Raw genomic sequence first — 17,485 nt, forward strand, 5'->3', positions numbered from 1 at the left:
GAAAATCATTACTTTTTATTCTTCATGCTGGCTAGAACTTTTCAGATGCCTTGTGATCAGAATGTGTAAAAGTCAAAACATGATCAAATTTAAGGGGTTTTTTCCTCTGGATACGCTTTTATGCTCGTCGGAGAAATATTTCATACGGGCGTCCGCCATTGTTCCGATAGTTTAGAGCCAGTGTTACTAAGTTGCCATGCGTCATTAACAAGGAAGTGACGTTACGACTGTTGAAGAGTATTGGCAACCCTGACGTATGTTGATAGTAACAAGAAATGAAGTGAGTAGGAAAGTGCCAGAAGACAATAGAGAATAACAATTTCGCGGCGGCGATGGGGGCTCGAACCCGCGACCTTACTGGTACAACTCCGCCTGACCGGGGAGAGCGTTGATCTACTGCTGTCTGAGCTCTCCACCACTCCATGGAATTCCCTATAGATAGTATGCGCTTGGCTAAGAAGCTCACAACATTGCCATCCTGAAGTATAACGGACCACCACACAAAACTATGTGTAACCTTGAACGTTTGTAGTCTGATTAGTACTGTATAGTGAGAATTACTCATAAACGTGGATGGCAAAAAGTAATAACAAAGACCCGAGTGACGTCAACTTCATACTATCTATAGTCTGGCTAATACTAATACAGCTTAGTGAGAATCTCTCACACTCATGGATGGCAAATAAACAATAACGAAGAGAGTGACGTCATCTTTGTTCTATCTATAGATAGAACGAAGATGACGTCACTCTGGTCTTTGTTATCGTTTGTTTTGTTTTTTTTTTTGTGTTTTTTTTTTGCCATCCACGTTTATGAGTACTTCTCACTAAACTGTATGAACCAGACAATAAAAGTTCATGGTTACACAGTCTTGTGTGTTGGTCCGTTATACTTCTGGATGGCAATGTTTTGAACTTTTTAGCCAAGCGTATACTATCTATAAGTTTTAAGACGAGACATATTCTAATCAGAGAGCTTATAAAATCGTAGAGACCTGCAGCTAACTAGGCTGTCTTAAACTTAAATATCAAAGCTCTCTCCTGCAGACCTACCCCGTACTACGAATAATTCGTAGAAATACGAATTTTTGGCTCCAGCTACAGAACTGCATTCGCCTCTTTGACTCAATAAATCCTGTTGAGGCGTACGGTTTAGTTCCTTAGAGACTGTATTCAGGACTTTGGACCATTTTTGGATCATGCTGAGAGCAAACTGTTTATTTCTAATGCTATTTAAAGTTAATTTTCCTTCTTTTTTTTTTCACCTGGAAACTACGATTTTTTTTTTCTTTTCAAAATTTCAAGTAGGCAGCTCTGCTGCTCCTGTAATCAATTCATCGTTATCCTGCCTGCCAAGTAGACATCGCGTTGTCGTTTTTTTTTTTCCATCCTCGTCATCACTGTCCCCTCTCTATCCATTTAATGGCCAACGCGGTGCACCAGCGGGGCGCCCTTTGTGGGCCCACGGGGGGACCGTTTTAAAGGGGGGGGGGGGGGAAACCATTAGCCCGTATTGACCAAGGGCCTGCTTTTGAAATCGGGGTCGGCTATGAAATGAAATGGTAGATTGCACCACAATGACCCCGTTACAGTCTCAGTCTGGGCAAACCGGTATCAGTTATTGTAGATACAATCCTTCTTTACCCCCCCCCCCCCCCCGCCGTCTCTCTCTCTCTCTCTCTCTCTCTCTCTCTCTCTCTCTCTCTCTCACTCTCTCTCTCTCTCTCTCTTTTATACACACATTCACTCACCCATACACACTCTCATACACTTATCTCTCTCCAATCCCCTATCTCACTGTTTAATCTATCTATCTATCTATCTATCTATCTATCTATCTATCTATCTATCTATCTATCTATCTATCTATCTATCTATCTATCTATCTATCTATCTATCTATCTATCTGTCTATCTATCTATCTATCTATCTAATCTTTATATCTCTGTCTGTCTTCTATCTATATATCTATCTTGAGTTGTTTTTTGTTGTTTTTTTTTGTTTTTTTTTGGGGGGGGGGGGGGTGGGGGGTTGTCAAGATGAGGGTCATTTAAATCGATCGATATTTGAAGGACGAGTTTTCTGGCCAAATTGTAAAATAATATGGGTTTTTCCAGAGTACGGCAGTATGATCCCTACTTTTGAAAGAGGTCTCTGAGTTGGGATGAAGCCTTGACCACCTGTAACGTGTACATGAAATAATAATCGGGTTATACAGATTATTTTGTTGGGGACCAGTTTTTGGTTAAATTCGGAGTTTACTCCCCTTCCTAATTCGGAATTTTAACCAGATACTTGGCGTACTCTGGGTTCACATTTTTGCTCAAAATTCGGAGTTTTCTCCACTTCCTAATTAGGATTTGTAACCAGTAACTGACTTACCCTGGATTTACAGTTTTGGCCGAATTCGGAGTTTACTCCCCTTCCTAATTAGGATTTTGAACCATTTAACGGACGGACTCTGGATAAACACGAATGAGGTCCAAAATTTGAGAGTTTTTGGCAAGACGAGGGTCATCCTGATTGATCGGTATCGATATTTGAAGGGCGAGTTTTCTGGCCAAATTTTTAAATAGGTGTCTTTCCTGAGTACGGCAGTTAATTGGTTAAGCCTTAATATCGGAGCAAAAAAAAATAAATTAAAAAATGGATGGTATAAAGGAGATTTAGTATTTTCTGCTGAGACATGGATATAGATAGAACGAAGTTGACGTCACTCGGGTCTTTGTTATTGTTTTTTGTGAGGTTTTTTTTTTTTTAAATTTTTTTTTTTGCCATACATGTTTATGACAAATTCTTACTAAACTGTATTAACCAGACTATAAAAGTTCATGGTTACACATCGTTTTGTGTGTTGGTCCGTTATATGTCCGGATGGCAATGTTCTGAGTTTCTTAGCCAAGCGCACACAATCTATAGATAGAACGAAGTTGGCAGCGTGGCTCAGCGTACTGTCTTTGTTTCGTACTTAAAAGGTACCGAGTTCGACCACCTGCCTCGTTGTGGTGTGGCATTGAGCAAGTTGCCTCGCCCTAGCTCACTTTGGGACGCTGCACTGCGGCTGACGCCTGGGTTATTCCAGTCTTCCGTTGGAATAGACCCTAAAGACAAATTTCCCCTATGGGATGAGTAAAGGGGATTATAATTGTATTTTTTATTTATTTACTCGCCTCTTTGTAAGTGCAATGTTGCCAATTTTCCCGTATATTTACGGAATTCAGTATGCTATAAACCCTCAGTATGCTTTCCAATCACCTGCTAAACTGAGGGAAAAAATAAGTAAATAATGTTTTTGGCCGTGAGCAAGTCACCTCGCCCTAGCTCATTTTGCGGCGCTGCTCTGTGGCTGACGCCTGGGTTATTCCAGTCTTCCCTTGGAATAAACCCTAAAGAAAAATTTCCCCATGGGGATGAATAAAGGGAATGTTATTTATTTATTTATTTATTTATTTATTTATTTATTTATTTATTTATTTACTTATTTACTGGAAGTCAGCTCTCAGAAATGGATCCAAGGTAACCTAGTTTTGTGTGTCGGTCCGGCTGGCGGATATTGTGAGCTTTTTTTGTTGTTGTATAAACACATTGTATCAATACACTGTTAATTATAATATGATGATATAGTACTGTGCATGAATTATAAAGCAATTTAAATTGTTGATTCTTAGAGATAAGGATAAAAATACTGCATATGGCGGGGGGGGGGGGGGGGATACAGAGAGAGAGAGAGAGAGAGAGAGAGAGAGAGAGAGAGAGAGAGAGAGTAGGTCGATTGATGATTCAGGGCTGAGAATCTTCCGCCTTAAGGCGGATTTCCGCCTAAATGGTGGTTTATCTCCGCCCACCACCATCACTATTCCGCCTTTTAAAAAGGCTCACCACAACCACTACAACTACATCAACATCCCTATCACCACTACTTTTACAACCACCACCTGTACTACAACAACCATCACATCATCATTCCTATCACCACCACCACCACATCATCATCCCTACCACCACCACCACTACAGCTACAACCACTACTACTACAACTACCATCACATCATCATCCCTACCACCACTACTACAACAACCACCACCACATCATCATTCCTACTACCAATACAAATACATCCTCCACCACCACATCATCCCAACTGTCACTACTACAACCGCCCCACATCATCCCTACCACCACTATTACAACCACCGCCACACCATCATTCCCAACACCTCTACAGCTACAACCACCATATCATCATCCCTATCACGACCCTACTACAACCACCATCACATCATCATCCCTACCGCCATCTTTTCTTACTACAACTACAATATGTTGTAATTACACTCTCAACTTTTGAAATTCCTCCAAGTGGTGTCAGAAATTATTGCGAGACACATTTTTGATTGCATCTCTGTAAATTTTTAATGAAATTCAAATTTATACGTTATCGTCTCCATTTTTGTGACAAGTCATTCTCACCCCTGATCCATTATGACATCATCACCATCTCTACCACAACTACCACCACTACGACAGCAACTATCACATAATCATCAGTAACACCATCTCCATAACCACATCATCACTGCCCTCATTGTAGTCAGTACCACCTCTAGTGCAAGCACCACTATCACATCATCTTCCTGGTGGGATCTTTTGACTTGTATGGATCAGAGTTGCTTTCTGCCTTTGTCTTGGCTTGATCCTTTTCCTGGCCGGATTCATTGGCACGGGGGGGGGGGGGGGGACAATTAAATGTATAGTCGTTTTTGGGAGTATATATATTTGTCCTCGTATATCATCTCTCTTTTGTGTGACGTTAGATTTGTTGTTCTAAATTTTGTACTTTTAGGTGACCTCAAACTAACTACATTGATAGTTTGATCTTGGAGTCCGTTTGTGAGCCCTATTTGAACCAGTCACTTTTTCTCAGGTGGTTTTGATCTTACTTAAATCTATATTTTTTTACAGCCCAATATATATTTTAAGTGCCGCTGAAATGACCTCCAAACATATACACGTGCTCACACAAATCAATAAAGTTCCCTCAGTTCTTAAGTCTCGTTAATTTTTCACTTTCATTTTTCTGTACTCATCACTACATTCACTTTGAGCTCTCTCTCTCTCTCTCTCTCCTCTCTCTCTCTTCTCTCTCTCTCCTCTCTCTCTCTCTTCTCTCTGTCTCTTTCTCTCTCTCTCTCTCTCTCTCACACACACACATACACAAATCAGTAAAGTGCACCCAGTTCTTTAGATCGATATGTTTTCACTTTTAATCGTCATTTACTTAACAATGATACACACACACACACACACACACACACAAATACAAATCAGTAAAGTGGACCCAGTTCTTTAGCCTCGATGAGTTTTCACTTTTCATCTTCATGTACTTAACAATGATACACACACACATACACACACACACACACGCACACACGCACAAATCAGTAAAGTGCACCCAGTTCTTTAGCCTCAATACGTTTTCAGTTTTCATCTTCATGTACTTAACAATGCTACACACACACACACACACACACACACACACACACACACAAAGGATTCAATTAAAATGTTAATTTCCTGGCAAGTGCCAATATGAAACAAACGTTAAATTAATATTTCCGATTAACAAATAAAGCACATACACACCTAACAATAAAGTTCACTCAGTACTTTAACCTCGGTTAGTTTTCACTTTAATCTCTCTGTACCTATCACTATATTCACTTTGAGCAGTCTTTCTCTCTCTCTCTCTCTCTCTCTCTCTCTCTCTCTCTCTCTCTCTCTCTATCTCTCTCGCTCACCCTCTCTCTCCCTCCCCCTCTTTCTCTCACTCTCTCTTTGTCTCTCTCTCACTCTCTCTCTCTCTCTCACACACACACACACACACACACACCTGAGTGGGGTTCCTGACCTCCCATAGTGGGCAAGGGGGTACATACTATGTCTTCTATCCCCTTATATCTGTTTTCCAACATGCTTTCTGTCTTTGTCTTGGAATGAGATTGCTTGGTTTTGTCCTGGCCCTGGCCAGAGTCCTAACTGGAAGGGAAACAGTCAAATGCACACTTATTGTTTTGGGGATGATATTTTTTTCCTTGTAAATCATCTCTCTGTTATGTATTATTATATTTGTTATTTTGATGTATAATGTAAGCATTTAAGTGTATTCCTCTTTGTGCCCGGATGAGACTAATAGGTGATCTCAAACTAAGTACATTGGTGGTATGCTCTTGGAATCTACATCTGATCCCTTTTTGTTCCGTTCCCCTGTGTCTTACTTTCTCTTGGGTGCTTTAATTGTAATTCTATAACTTTTTACTATCCCATTTCTTCCTTTTTACTGGCGCTGATATAACCTAAATGTGTTGCAAGCGCCGTAAACCCCTGAAAACAAACAAACAAAACACACAACACACAAACACACACTATCATTCCGTCTGTCAGACAAACCTAAATCTATAAAGTGGATCATATCCTTTTCACATCAGTCATCATTCTCTCTTTTCACGTTCAAGTACACACCTTATCACCACCACCACCACTATCTCATCATCATATCATCATCATCATCATCATCATCATCATCATCATCATCATCATCATCATCATCATCATCATCATCATCATCATCACATCAGCCACTACTACTACAACCATCACCATCGCCACACCATCATTTCATGAAGCACTACCATTACTACAACCACCTCCACCACATCATCATCATCACCATCATTGCCACCACACTACGACATCATCACAACACTATCCCATTAAAACAACAATCACTACCACATCCTTACCACCACTACTAAACCTCGTCCAACACAATAATATCACCACCACCACTTCTGCAACCACCACGACCACATACATTATCATTACTGCCACCACTACAACAGCCACCATCATATCATTATTACCACCACACCCACCATTCATTTTAATATTTTATACGTCATAAATTGGTTTTGGAACTTTACTTGATTTGAAACAAGGGGTATTAGGATGATTATAGATCTCAATAGATTATATTTTGTTTGCAGAAATTCCTGTTTAAGCATTGAAATTGTTCGGAATTGTTTCTGAAATTTATGTGAGCCAAATTTTAAGTTGGCGTCTCTGGTCAACTTGAAACAATGGGATGTGGGCATTAGTGAATCTGTGAATACGGGAGATGTATGTGGCGACTACCACTACTACTACAACCATCATCACATCATCATCCTTACCACAACTACGGCAACCACCACCACATCATTATCGCTACCACTACCATTACTACAACCACCAGTTATAATTACATTTCAGTTTTTGAAGTTCCTCCGAATGATGTCAGAAATTGCTGGGAGACACATTTTGGATTGAATTAAATTTATAGGTCATTTGATGGATGGTTCTTGATTTAAGGCTGAAAAATTCTTTTCAGTGACCATGCATTTACCTGTGAATAGAAGAGAGAGAGTAGTAATTATGATTAGTAGAGAGAGAGAGAGAGAGAGAGAGAGAGAGGAGTAGAGTGGAGAGATATAGATAATGAGAGAGAGAAGAGAGAGAGAGAGAGAGAAGGAGACAGAGAGTAGGTAGATGTATTAGTAAGAGAGAGGAGAAAGAGAGAGACAGAGAGTAGGTAAATTGGTGATTAGATAAGAGAGAGAGAGAGTATGATGATAGAAGAGAGAGGAGAGAGAGAGAAGAAGATGAGTTAGATGAGAGAAAGAGAGAGAGAGAAGAGAGTAGTAGATTGATGATTAGAAGAAGAGAGAAAAGAGAGAGAGATAGGAATTGATGATTAGATAGAGAGAGGAGAGAGTAGAGAGGAGAGAGAGAGAGAGCAGAGAGTAGAGTGAGAAAGAGAAGAGAGTAGGTAGATTGTGATTAGATAAGAGAAGAGAGAAGAGAGTAGTAGATTGATGATTAGATAGAGAAGGAGAGAGAGAGAGAGAATAGATTGATGATTAGAAAGAGAGAGAAGAGAGTAGGTAGTTGTGATTAGATAAGAGAAAGAGAAAGAAGTGTAGATGTTGATAGAAGAGAGAGAGATTGATGTATTGATGATTAGAGAGAGAGACAGAGAGTAGGTAGATTGATGATTAGATAAGAGAGAGAGAGAGAGACAGAGAGTAGATAGATTGATGATTAGATAAGAGAGAGAGAGAGAGTAGGTAGATTGATGATTAGATAAGAGAGAGAGAGTAGATAGATTGATGATTAGATAAGAGAAGAGAGAGAGAGAGAGAGAGTAGATAGATTGATGATTAGAAGAGAAGAGAGAGAGAGAGAGAGAGAGAGAGTAGGTAGATGATGATTAGAGAAGAGAAGAAGAGAGTAGAGAGTGATAGAGAAGAGAAGAGAGAGAGAAGAAGAGAGGATAGGTAGATTGATGATTAGATAAGAGAAAAGAGAGAGAGAGATCTAGAGAGAGAGTAGGTAGATTGATAATTAGCTAAGAGAGAGAGAGTAGGTAGATTGATGAATAGCTAAGAGAAAGAGAGACAGAGAGTAGGTAGATTGATGATGATGAGAGAGAGAGAGAGAGAGAGAGAGTAGGTAGATTGATGATTAGATAAGAGAGAGAGAGTAGGAGAGAGATTGATAGAGAGAAGAGAGAAGAAGAGTAGATATTGATGATTAGTAAGAGAAGAGAGAGAGAAGAGTAGTGATTGTGTTAGATAAGAGAGAGAGAGAGAGAGAGAGAGTGAGAGAGAGAGAGAGAGAGAGAGAGAGGGAGGGAGGGAGGGAGAGAGTAGTTAGATTGTTGATTAGATAAAAGTGGCCACGAGAGATCTCCCAACAGGCCTAATTTCAATGGCTGAGTAGCCTGAGTCAGATTCAGGGACTCACCTACCACGAAAACCAATGGACCGTGACCTGAAATGCTGTCCTTCTGACTCGCGTGTATGAGATCAGTGTGTCGTTGTGTGTGTGTGTGTGTGTGTGTGTGTGTGTGTGTGTGTGTGTGTGTGTGTGTGTTACTGTTTGAGTGGGACCGTGCACCTGTCGACAAATGATCAACATTGTTCTTCTCAGTCCTGATATTACTGCTTCTCTTGCTTTCTTTCTCTTCATTTTGTCTCTCTTTATTCCTCTCACTTGTTACCCTCCCCCCCCCCTCTCTCTCTCTCTCTCTCTCTCTCTCTCTTTTCTTTCTCTCCTTTCCCTCTCTCTCTCTCTCCCTCTCTCTCTATCTATCTATCTATCTATCTATCTATCTATCTATCTATCTATCTATCTATCTATCTATCTATCTATCTATCTATCTGCCCTTGTGTCCATCAATTTATCTATATATCTATCTTTCTATCATATCTATATCTTAATAATATATATATATTATATTATCAATATCAGAGAGGAGAGAGAAGGAGAGAGAGGAAGAGGAGAGGAGAGAGAAGAATGACAGTCATACATACTCATTGAGAGAGAGGGAGAGAGAGAGAGAGGGAGAGAGAGAGAGAGAGAGAGAGAGAGAGAGAGAGAGAGAGATTAAATTATTAAATGCTCAAATGAAGAGAAAATACAAGGGCAGTAACTGTGGTTAATATTATGCATCTCGAGGAGCCAATTTTCATAACAATGGCTCATTTCCCCGTCCCCCTCCCATCAATAAAGGAGGCTGTGATGATTTATTTCTACAACAGACGGCTAATGTTCCATTCAGCATCTCATTCGTCAGTTTTATCATCGTTTTCGTCATCATCAACTTCATCATTAGCATCTTCTTTGTTGTCATTATCGTCGCCGGCATCATCATCGTCGTCGTCGTCGTCATCACCATCATCATCATCATCATGACCGCCATCATCATTATCATCATCATTATCATCACCATCATCATATCATCATCATCATCATCATCATCATCATCATCATGACCACCACCACCACCACCATCATCATCATCATCATCATCATCATCATCATCATCATCATCATCATCATCATCATCATCATTGTTGAAGTAGTCATAATGATTGTATTCCTGTGGTTCAATACAACTAATGATGCATCCATTACCATTCCCTCTACACGACTCTCTATTGAATCTGTTTGGTTGTTCTCTCTACAATCTACAATCGTGTCACCGCTCTCTCGGTTTAAAAAAATTAAAATATCGCTGTTCTCCTTTGTCTTTAAAAATAATCTTCTTCTTCTTCTTCTTCTTCTTCTTCTTCTTCTTCTTTCTTTATCTTCTTCTTCTTTTCTTCATTCTTCTTTTTATATCTCTTCTTCTTCTTCTCTTTCTTCTTCTTTTTACTATACTAATACTACTACTACACTACTACTACTACGATACTACTACTCTACTACTACTACTACTACTACTACTACTACTTAACTAACTACTACACATAATAATAATAATAATAATAATAATAATATTAATAATGGTGTTGGTGATGCTGATAATAACAATAATGATGACGATGATGATGATGATGATGATAATATTAAGTAGCAGTAGTAGTATAGTAGTAGTAGTAGTAGTAGTAGTAGTAGTAGTAGTAGTAGTAGTAGTAGCTGCTTTCTATTTCTCTCTTTATCTCTCTCTCTTTCTCTCTCTCTCTCTCTCTCTCCCTCTCTCTCTCTCTCCTTTCTTTCTATCTATTTATCTATCTATATCATCATCGTTCCCTCTCCCTGCCTCCCCCCCCCCCCTCCTCCCTCCACCCCATCCTAATAGTATTGTTTACCCCTTTCATTCTATGACTACTTCCCTCATCCCCCCCCCCCCCCCCCCTTCACAATTTCTATACTCGCGGTTTTTAGTTGTTTTGTTTTGTCCTTTTTTGTGTGTGTGTGTATTTTTTTTTTACAGCTATGATCGGGATCGGCTTCGATGCTGTGTCCTTCGTATCCCCCTCCCCCTTCACTAACCCACCCCTCTTCCCCTCCTTGCTCCCTCCCCCCACCGCCCCTTTACCCACCCCCTTCTGTCCTTTTGATATCAAAATTAGATTATCGTTTGTTTTCATTGTCAATTACATTCAATGCGCGCGTGCGTTCGTGTGTATGTGTGTGTGTGTGTGTGTGTGTGTGTGTGTGCGTGTGTGAGTGAGTGCATTCATCAATGCGCGGACGAGTGTGTAGTACACATACACATAACACAAACGGACACGCGCTAGTTTTGTGAGTGGAAGTGTTCTTGAGTTTTTGGATGTCGGTTGTTATTATTTTAATTTCTATTATGTAATAAGATAATGTAGAAGAGGGAACAATAATTTTTTTTTTAAAAACTCAAGATGACAGTCGCTCCAACAATTCATTCATTGTACGAGATGTGTTTGAATTCTGTGTGTGTGGTAGTTATTGTGGATGGGCAGGAGAGGAATACGTACACACATACCAGCTCCGATTACCGAACGCAATTTTGCGATAGTTTCCTTTTTTATTTTTTATTATTTGCTTTGGTTTTGTGGTGGATTAAACATTTTTTTTTGCTTGTTTATTGTTTTATTTTTTTAAAATGTGTTTTTTATTGTTCGTTTGTTTAGACAATTATTTTTTTTTTTTACATTACTGTTATGGGCACTATGTGTGTATTGATTGCAACGAAGAGATCATAATTTGGGTTATCAGACCTACAAATAAGCGTGTTTTAATTTTCTTAGGCATCGGTTGTGTTCTTCTTAGTAGTGTGGAAAGCCAGGAAAACTAATATTATATGGATACATACAGGCTTTACTGTCGTACTATGGAAAAATCCATAATTTAAATTTTGGCCAGAAAACTCGTCCTTCAAAATATCGATCGATTTAAATGATCCTCATCTTGGAGAAAAAAAAAGAAAAAGAGAGAAAAGATTAGGGTTATTTAAATCGATTGCTACTTGAAGGACGAGTTTGCTGGCCAAAATTTCAAATATGGGTTTTTCCAGACTACGACAGTAAAGCCGACTAGACATGCTAGCCACTTCCTCCTCTATAATAGATTGAATGAAGATGACGTCACTCAGGTCTTTGTTATTGTTCTTGCCATCCGTGTTTATGAGTAATTATGACACTGTATTAACCAGACTATAAATAGAATGATAATGACGTCACTCAGGCCTTTGCTCTCTCTCTCTCTCTATCTATCTATCTCTATCTCTCTTTCTGTGTGCATCTCTCTCTCTCTCTCTCTCTCTCTCTCTCTCTCTCTCTCTGTGTGTGTGTGTGTGTATGTGTGTGTGTGTGTTTGTGTAAGAGAGTCTCTCTCTTTCTGTCGGTCTCTCTCTCTCTCTCTCTCTCTCTCTCTCTCTCTCTCTCTTTCTTCCTCTCTTTTCTTTATTTATCTCTCACCCTATCTCCCTTTCTATCTGTCTCTGTCTCTATCTCATTCTCTCTCTCTCTCTCTCTCTCTCTCTCTCTCTCTCTCTCTCTCTCTCTCTCTCTCTCTCTCTGTGGGTTTTTTTTTTCGCGTTCACTCCTCAGTCTTTCTTAATGTTTTTTTTTTGGTAATGTCCTTCGTAATGCCAGACAGCTTACAATGAAATATTTTGTCAATGTGTAAGTGTGTGTGTGTGTGTGTGTGTGTGTGTGTCTGTGTATGTATGTGTGTGTATTTGGGCGTGTGTGTGTGAATAGAGTGTGTAAGCAGTGTGTTGAAATCACTCACCCGCGACGATAGTAAACCAGGAATAACCCCCTAGACATCTCAAATTCGAGTTTAAAGATAGAGATACACTTTGACACAAAGCAAACGAGAGGGCATTGACTATGCTGCCGTACTCTGGAAAAAACAAACAAGCCGTATTTTAAAATTTGGCCAGAAATCTCGTCCTTCAAATACCGATCGATTTAAATGACCCTCATCTTGGCAAACGCTCTCAAACCTGGGACTTCGCGAAGTCACGCTATACGCTTACGAAGGCTACGGTCAGGCTGTGCGTTTACGAAGACTACGGTCAGGCTATGCGTTTACGAAGGTTACAGTCAGGCTATATGTTACGAAGGTTACAGTCAGGCTATGCGTTTACGAAGGTTACAGTCAGGCTATATGTTTACGAAGGTTACAGTCAGGCTATATGTTTACGAAGGTTACAGTCACGCTATATATGTTTACGAAGGTTACAGTCAGGCTATATGTTTACGAATGTTACAGTCAGGCTATATGTTTACGAATGTTACAGTCAGGCTATATGTTTACGAATGTTACAGTCAGGCTATATGTTTACGAATGTTACAGTCAGGCTATATGTTTACGAAGGTTACAGTTAGGCTATATGTTTACGAAGGTTACAGTTAGGCTATATGTTTACGAATGTTACAGTCAGGCTATATGTTTACGAAGGTTACAGTCAGGCTATATGTTTACGAAGGTTACAGTCAGGCTATATGTTTACGAAGGTTACAGTCACGCTATGCGTTTACGAAGGCTACGGTCAGGCTATGAGTTTACGAAGGTTACAGTCAGGCTATGCGTTTACGAAGGTTACAGTCAGGCTATGCGTTTACGAAGGTTACAGTCAGGCAATGCGTTTACGAAGTTACAGTCAGGCTATGCGTTTACGAAGGTTACAGTCAGGCTAAAGTTTACGAAGGTTACAGTCAGGCTATGCGTTTAGGTAGGCTACAGTCAGGCTATGCGTTTACGAAGGTTACAGTCAGGCTATGCGTTTAGGTAGGCTACGGTCAGGCTATGCGTTTACGAAGGTTACAGTCAGGCTATGCGTTTAGGTAGGCTACAGTCAGGCTATGCGTTACGAAGGTACAGTCAGGCTATGCGTTTATGAAGTTACGGTCAGGCTATGCGTTTATGAAGGTTACAGTCAGGCTATGCGTTACGAAGGTTACAGTCAGGCTAAGTTTACGAAGGTTACAGTCAGGCTATATGTTTACGAAGGTTACAGTCAGGCTATATGTTTACGAAGGTTACAGTCACGCTATGCGTTTACGAAGGCTACGGTCAGGCTATGAGTTCACGAAGGCTACGGCCAGGCTTTGACTTCACGAAGGTTACAGTCAGGCTATGCGTTTACGAAGGCGAAGGTTACGTGGTATTATTGTGATTATATTATGCTAATTGTTATTCACTCTCTGCTACACGACTTGTACCACATGAGTTCATTGGTTTTGTATGCGGGTTGTTTGTTTGCTTGTTTTTGTCATTAATTTAAGTTTGTTTTTTGTTGTTTTTTTGGGACGTCCGTTATTTTTTTTTAGTATTGTTTTTTTTAATTGTTGTTTTCTGTTTTTATTGTGTTTTTTCTTTTCTTTTCTGTTTTGTTTTGTTTTGTATATATATAAATTGCCATCTCTCTCATAATCTCACCTCTGTCTGTGATTTAGTAAATTGTTGTGACTCCATCAAAAGTTGGATGCTAGACAATAAGCTATAGTTGAATGAAGATAAAACTGAAGTTGTTTTGATAGGAACTCAGCAAAAATTAAAGTCTATCCACTTGTCAACTCCGACACTAACCATAACTTATTGTGATATTTTTGAAAAGGCTAAAAATTTGGGTGTCATTCTTGATCTGCATATAAAAAAATAATGTGAAAATTATGTACTATGAGCTCCGTAGAATATCACAGATGAGGTCGTTTTTACCTTTCAACATCTTGAAGATAATTGTCTCTGCTTTGGTCTCGACTCGACTACTGCAATTCACTGCTCGCTGGTCTCCCTGATAACAAAATAAACCAGCTCCAGAGAGTACAGAATTGTGCGGCTAAGTAAGTCCTGGGAAAATCTCATTACGATGTTACAAAGGACATGCTTCGAACCCTCCACTCGCTGCCAGTCCGGGCTAGAATTGACTACAAAATAGCCCTTATCTGCTTTGGTGTATTTGAGTCTTCTGTTCCCCTCTACATTCAACACTTACTCCAACCGTACGTAGCTCTGAGAAAATTTAAACCACACGATTTAAATTGTTAGCATCTCCTAAAACTCAACTGAAATACTTTGGCGACAGGTTTCTTATGAAATCCGGACCCACGATTTGGAACGATCTCCCTCTATCTGAGATTTTCGAGCTCTATAGATATATTCAAAACAAAACAAAACAACAAAAACTGACAACATATCTTTTCAGAAAGTACTCACTTAATTTCATTTTAAATGTATTGTATGTGACTTATGTGACCGTTTATGCTCTTAATATTTTGTGGGTTTTTTATTTTTTATTTTGTATTATTTTTTTTTCTCCAGCATACGGCAGGTAATCATCACGCTTCTAAACATGATATTGTATTTTCAGGTTCTGATCACCTCCCATGACGACAGACGTCCAGTAGAAATTGAAAAATAAAAAGTCCACGAATGCATCACACAAACTTTGAACGTTTTCTGTCACGTGATCTCAGGCATTTTAATACTTAATTCTATTGAATTCGATTCATCAATTTCAACAACGTTTTGAATAAGAACAGTAAAATTAAGCTAACATATACAATCATGTCATCAGCCGATCCAAATGGCTCTGGCTCTTCTTTGTCACCTAACCACCAGCAGCCGGCGTCCTTCACACTGCCTTCCGTAAACAGTGGCCTTGACATCGACACTATGACGTCAGCTCCTTCCTCCGCTTTCCCACAGCAACGAGTCGGAGGCATCGGAGCGACCCCGACAACATCAGGGGGAGGTGTGATGGGCGGTTCAGGCGACCACCCTCCTCCTTCCACTCATTCTTCAGCGTCCATGATGGCGCCCAAGTTCCCTCCGCCCAATTTTGAAGTGCCCGACATCAGTTTCTCCAACAGTGTCAGCGCCAACGTGGGATTCGACTCCGCCTACTTCGCCTCGCCAGCCTCGGCCACTACAGCGTCCTTGTTCCAACACGGCGGCGGCGTTGGAGTCAATACGCACTCCATTTCGGCCATGCCCTCGTCCTCGTCGTCGTCCTCTACGCCAGCAGCACCACCCGGGGTACGCATGATGCAGCAGCAGCCTCAGCCCGGAGTCGGCGGCGGATACGGCAACGCCGGGTTCAGCGCTATGGGGCCGGATGGCGGCGGGATGAGGATGCCTTCGCCTGCGGTGCCAGCCGCAATGGGCATGGCGCGTGGAGGCGGTTCCAAAGTCTGTACTAGTCCTCCGGGAACGTCCAGCAGTGATGACAGTGACGATCTCCCGTTAGCTCAGGTAAGCGTTTGATTTGGAGTTGTTGGATCTGACACACCCATCCATCTATCCAGCCATCCATCCATCCATCCACTTATCCAACCATCCATCCACTCACCCAAACATCCATCCACCCACCTACCCATCCATCCATCCACCTATCCGTCCATCCATCTTACCACCCATCCATTCACCCACCCATCCACTCATCCATCCGTCCATCTATCCATCCATCCATTCACCCACCCACCCATCTATCCGTCCATCCATCGACCCACCCATCTATCCGTCCATTCATCCACCCACCCATCCATCCATCCATCCATCCATCCATCCATCCACCCACCCATCCATCCATCCATCCATCCACCCATCCACTCACTCACCCATTCACCCCCCACCCATCCATTCACCCATCCATCCATCCATCCATCCTTTCACCCATCTATCCAACCATACCATCCATCCATCCTCCATCTATCCATCTAACCATACCATCCATCCATCCATCCTTCTATCCAACCATACCATCCGTCCAATGATTTATCATAAAACCAGGCCCCTGTGTCCATCTGTCTTCATATTCCAAACATTGAGGAGATCAGCACTGACAACCATTTTATAACTTGGACATTTCTTATGAATAATCATGAATCCACTCTCTCTCTCTCTCTCTCTCTCTCTCTCTCTCTCTCTCTCTCTCTCATCGTGTGTGTGTGTGTGTGTGTGTGTGTTGTGTCTAGATGTTCAAATTTGATTGTATTGTTAAAGCCATATAAATCTTGGGTTCAGAATTTGTTGTTTTATTGAGGACAATAATAGACGTAGTTTCTCACAGCGACAAAGACTAAAACCGACGTTTACAGATACGCAGGTCTGACACCCGAACCCGCTTATGGGCCTAGTTTAACATTGTTGTAATGGACAATATTTTGCGTCATTAAAAAAATTTTTTTTTTGAGATTTCCATTACAACAATGAGCCCATAAGGAATTGGGTTATCAGACCTGCGAATAAGTGCACGTCGACCCATCCATCCATGTACATTTAGCGTTTTGCTGTGTATTGTGCAAATAATGTTGTGCCTGTCTGGTTGACCGTGATTGACAATCCATCAATAACATTGACGTTATGAAGTCTGTGTCATCCACAAAACGTTTGTGTGTGTGATTGTGTGCGATATGATTAGTATCTGTGTGTGTGTGGGGGGGGGGGGGATAGGTTTGAGAGATAAAAGAGAGTGGGGTGGAGAAAGAGGGTTACGAGAGAGATAGAGAGAGAGAGAGAGATACAGAGACACAGAGGGACAGAGAGAGAGAGAGGAAGAGAGAGAGAGAGAGAGAGAGAGCAAGAGAGAAACAGAAGAGAGCATGAGAGAGAGACAAGACAGAGCAGAGAAGACAGACAAGACAGACAGAGAGAGAGAGACAGACAGAGAGAA

General features: G+C 40.8%; 1 protein-coding gene across 2 annotated transcripts in view; it reads left to right on the forward strand.

Moving 5' to 3' along the window:
* LOC144977392 (uncharacterized) overlaps positions 1 to 17,485 on the forward strand; it is a 72,925-nt gene that overhangs the window by 43,733 nt on the left and 11,707 nt on the right. For both annotated transcript variants that reach the window (XM_078922557.1, XM_078922558.1), the window contains one exon: positions 15,182 to 16,065. In XM_078922557.1, the coding sequence (XP_078778683.1) occupies positions 15,379 to 16,065 (687 nt within the window). In that variant the 5' untranslated portion in view covers positions 15,182 to 15,378. The remainder of the gene's footprint in view (positions 1 to 15,181; positions 16,066 to 17,485) is intronic.

Source organism: Berghia stephanieae, chromosome 7, assembly GCF_034508935.2.
Source record: "Berghia stephanieae isolate SIO BIC M18660-M18661 chromosome 7, UCSD_Bste_1.3, whole genome shotgun sequence".
Taxonomy (NCBI): domain Eukaryota; kingdom Metazoa; phylum Mollusca; class Gastropoda; order Nudibranchia; family Aeolidiidae; genus Berghia; species Berghia stephanieae.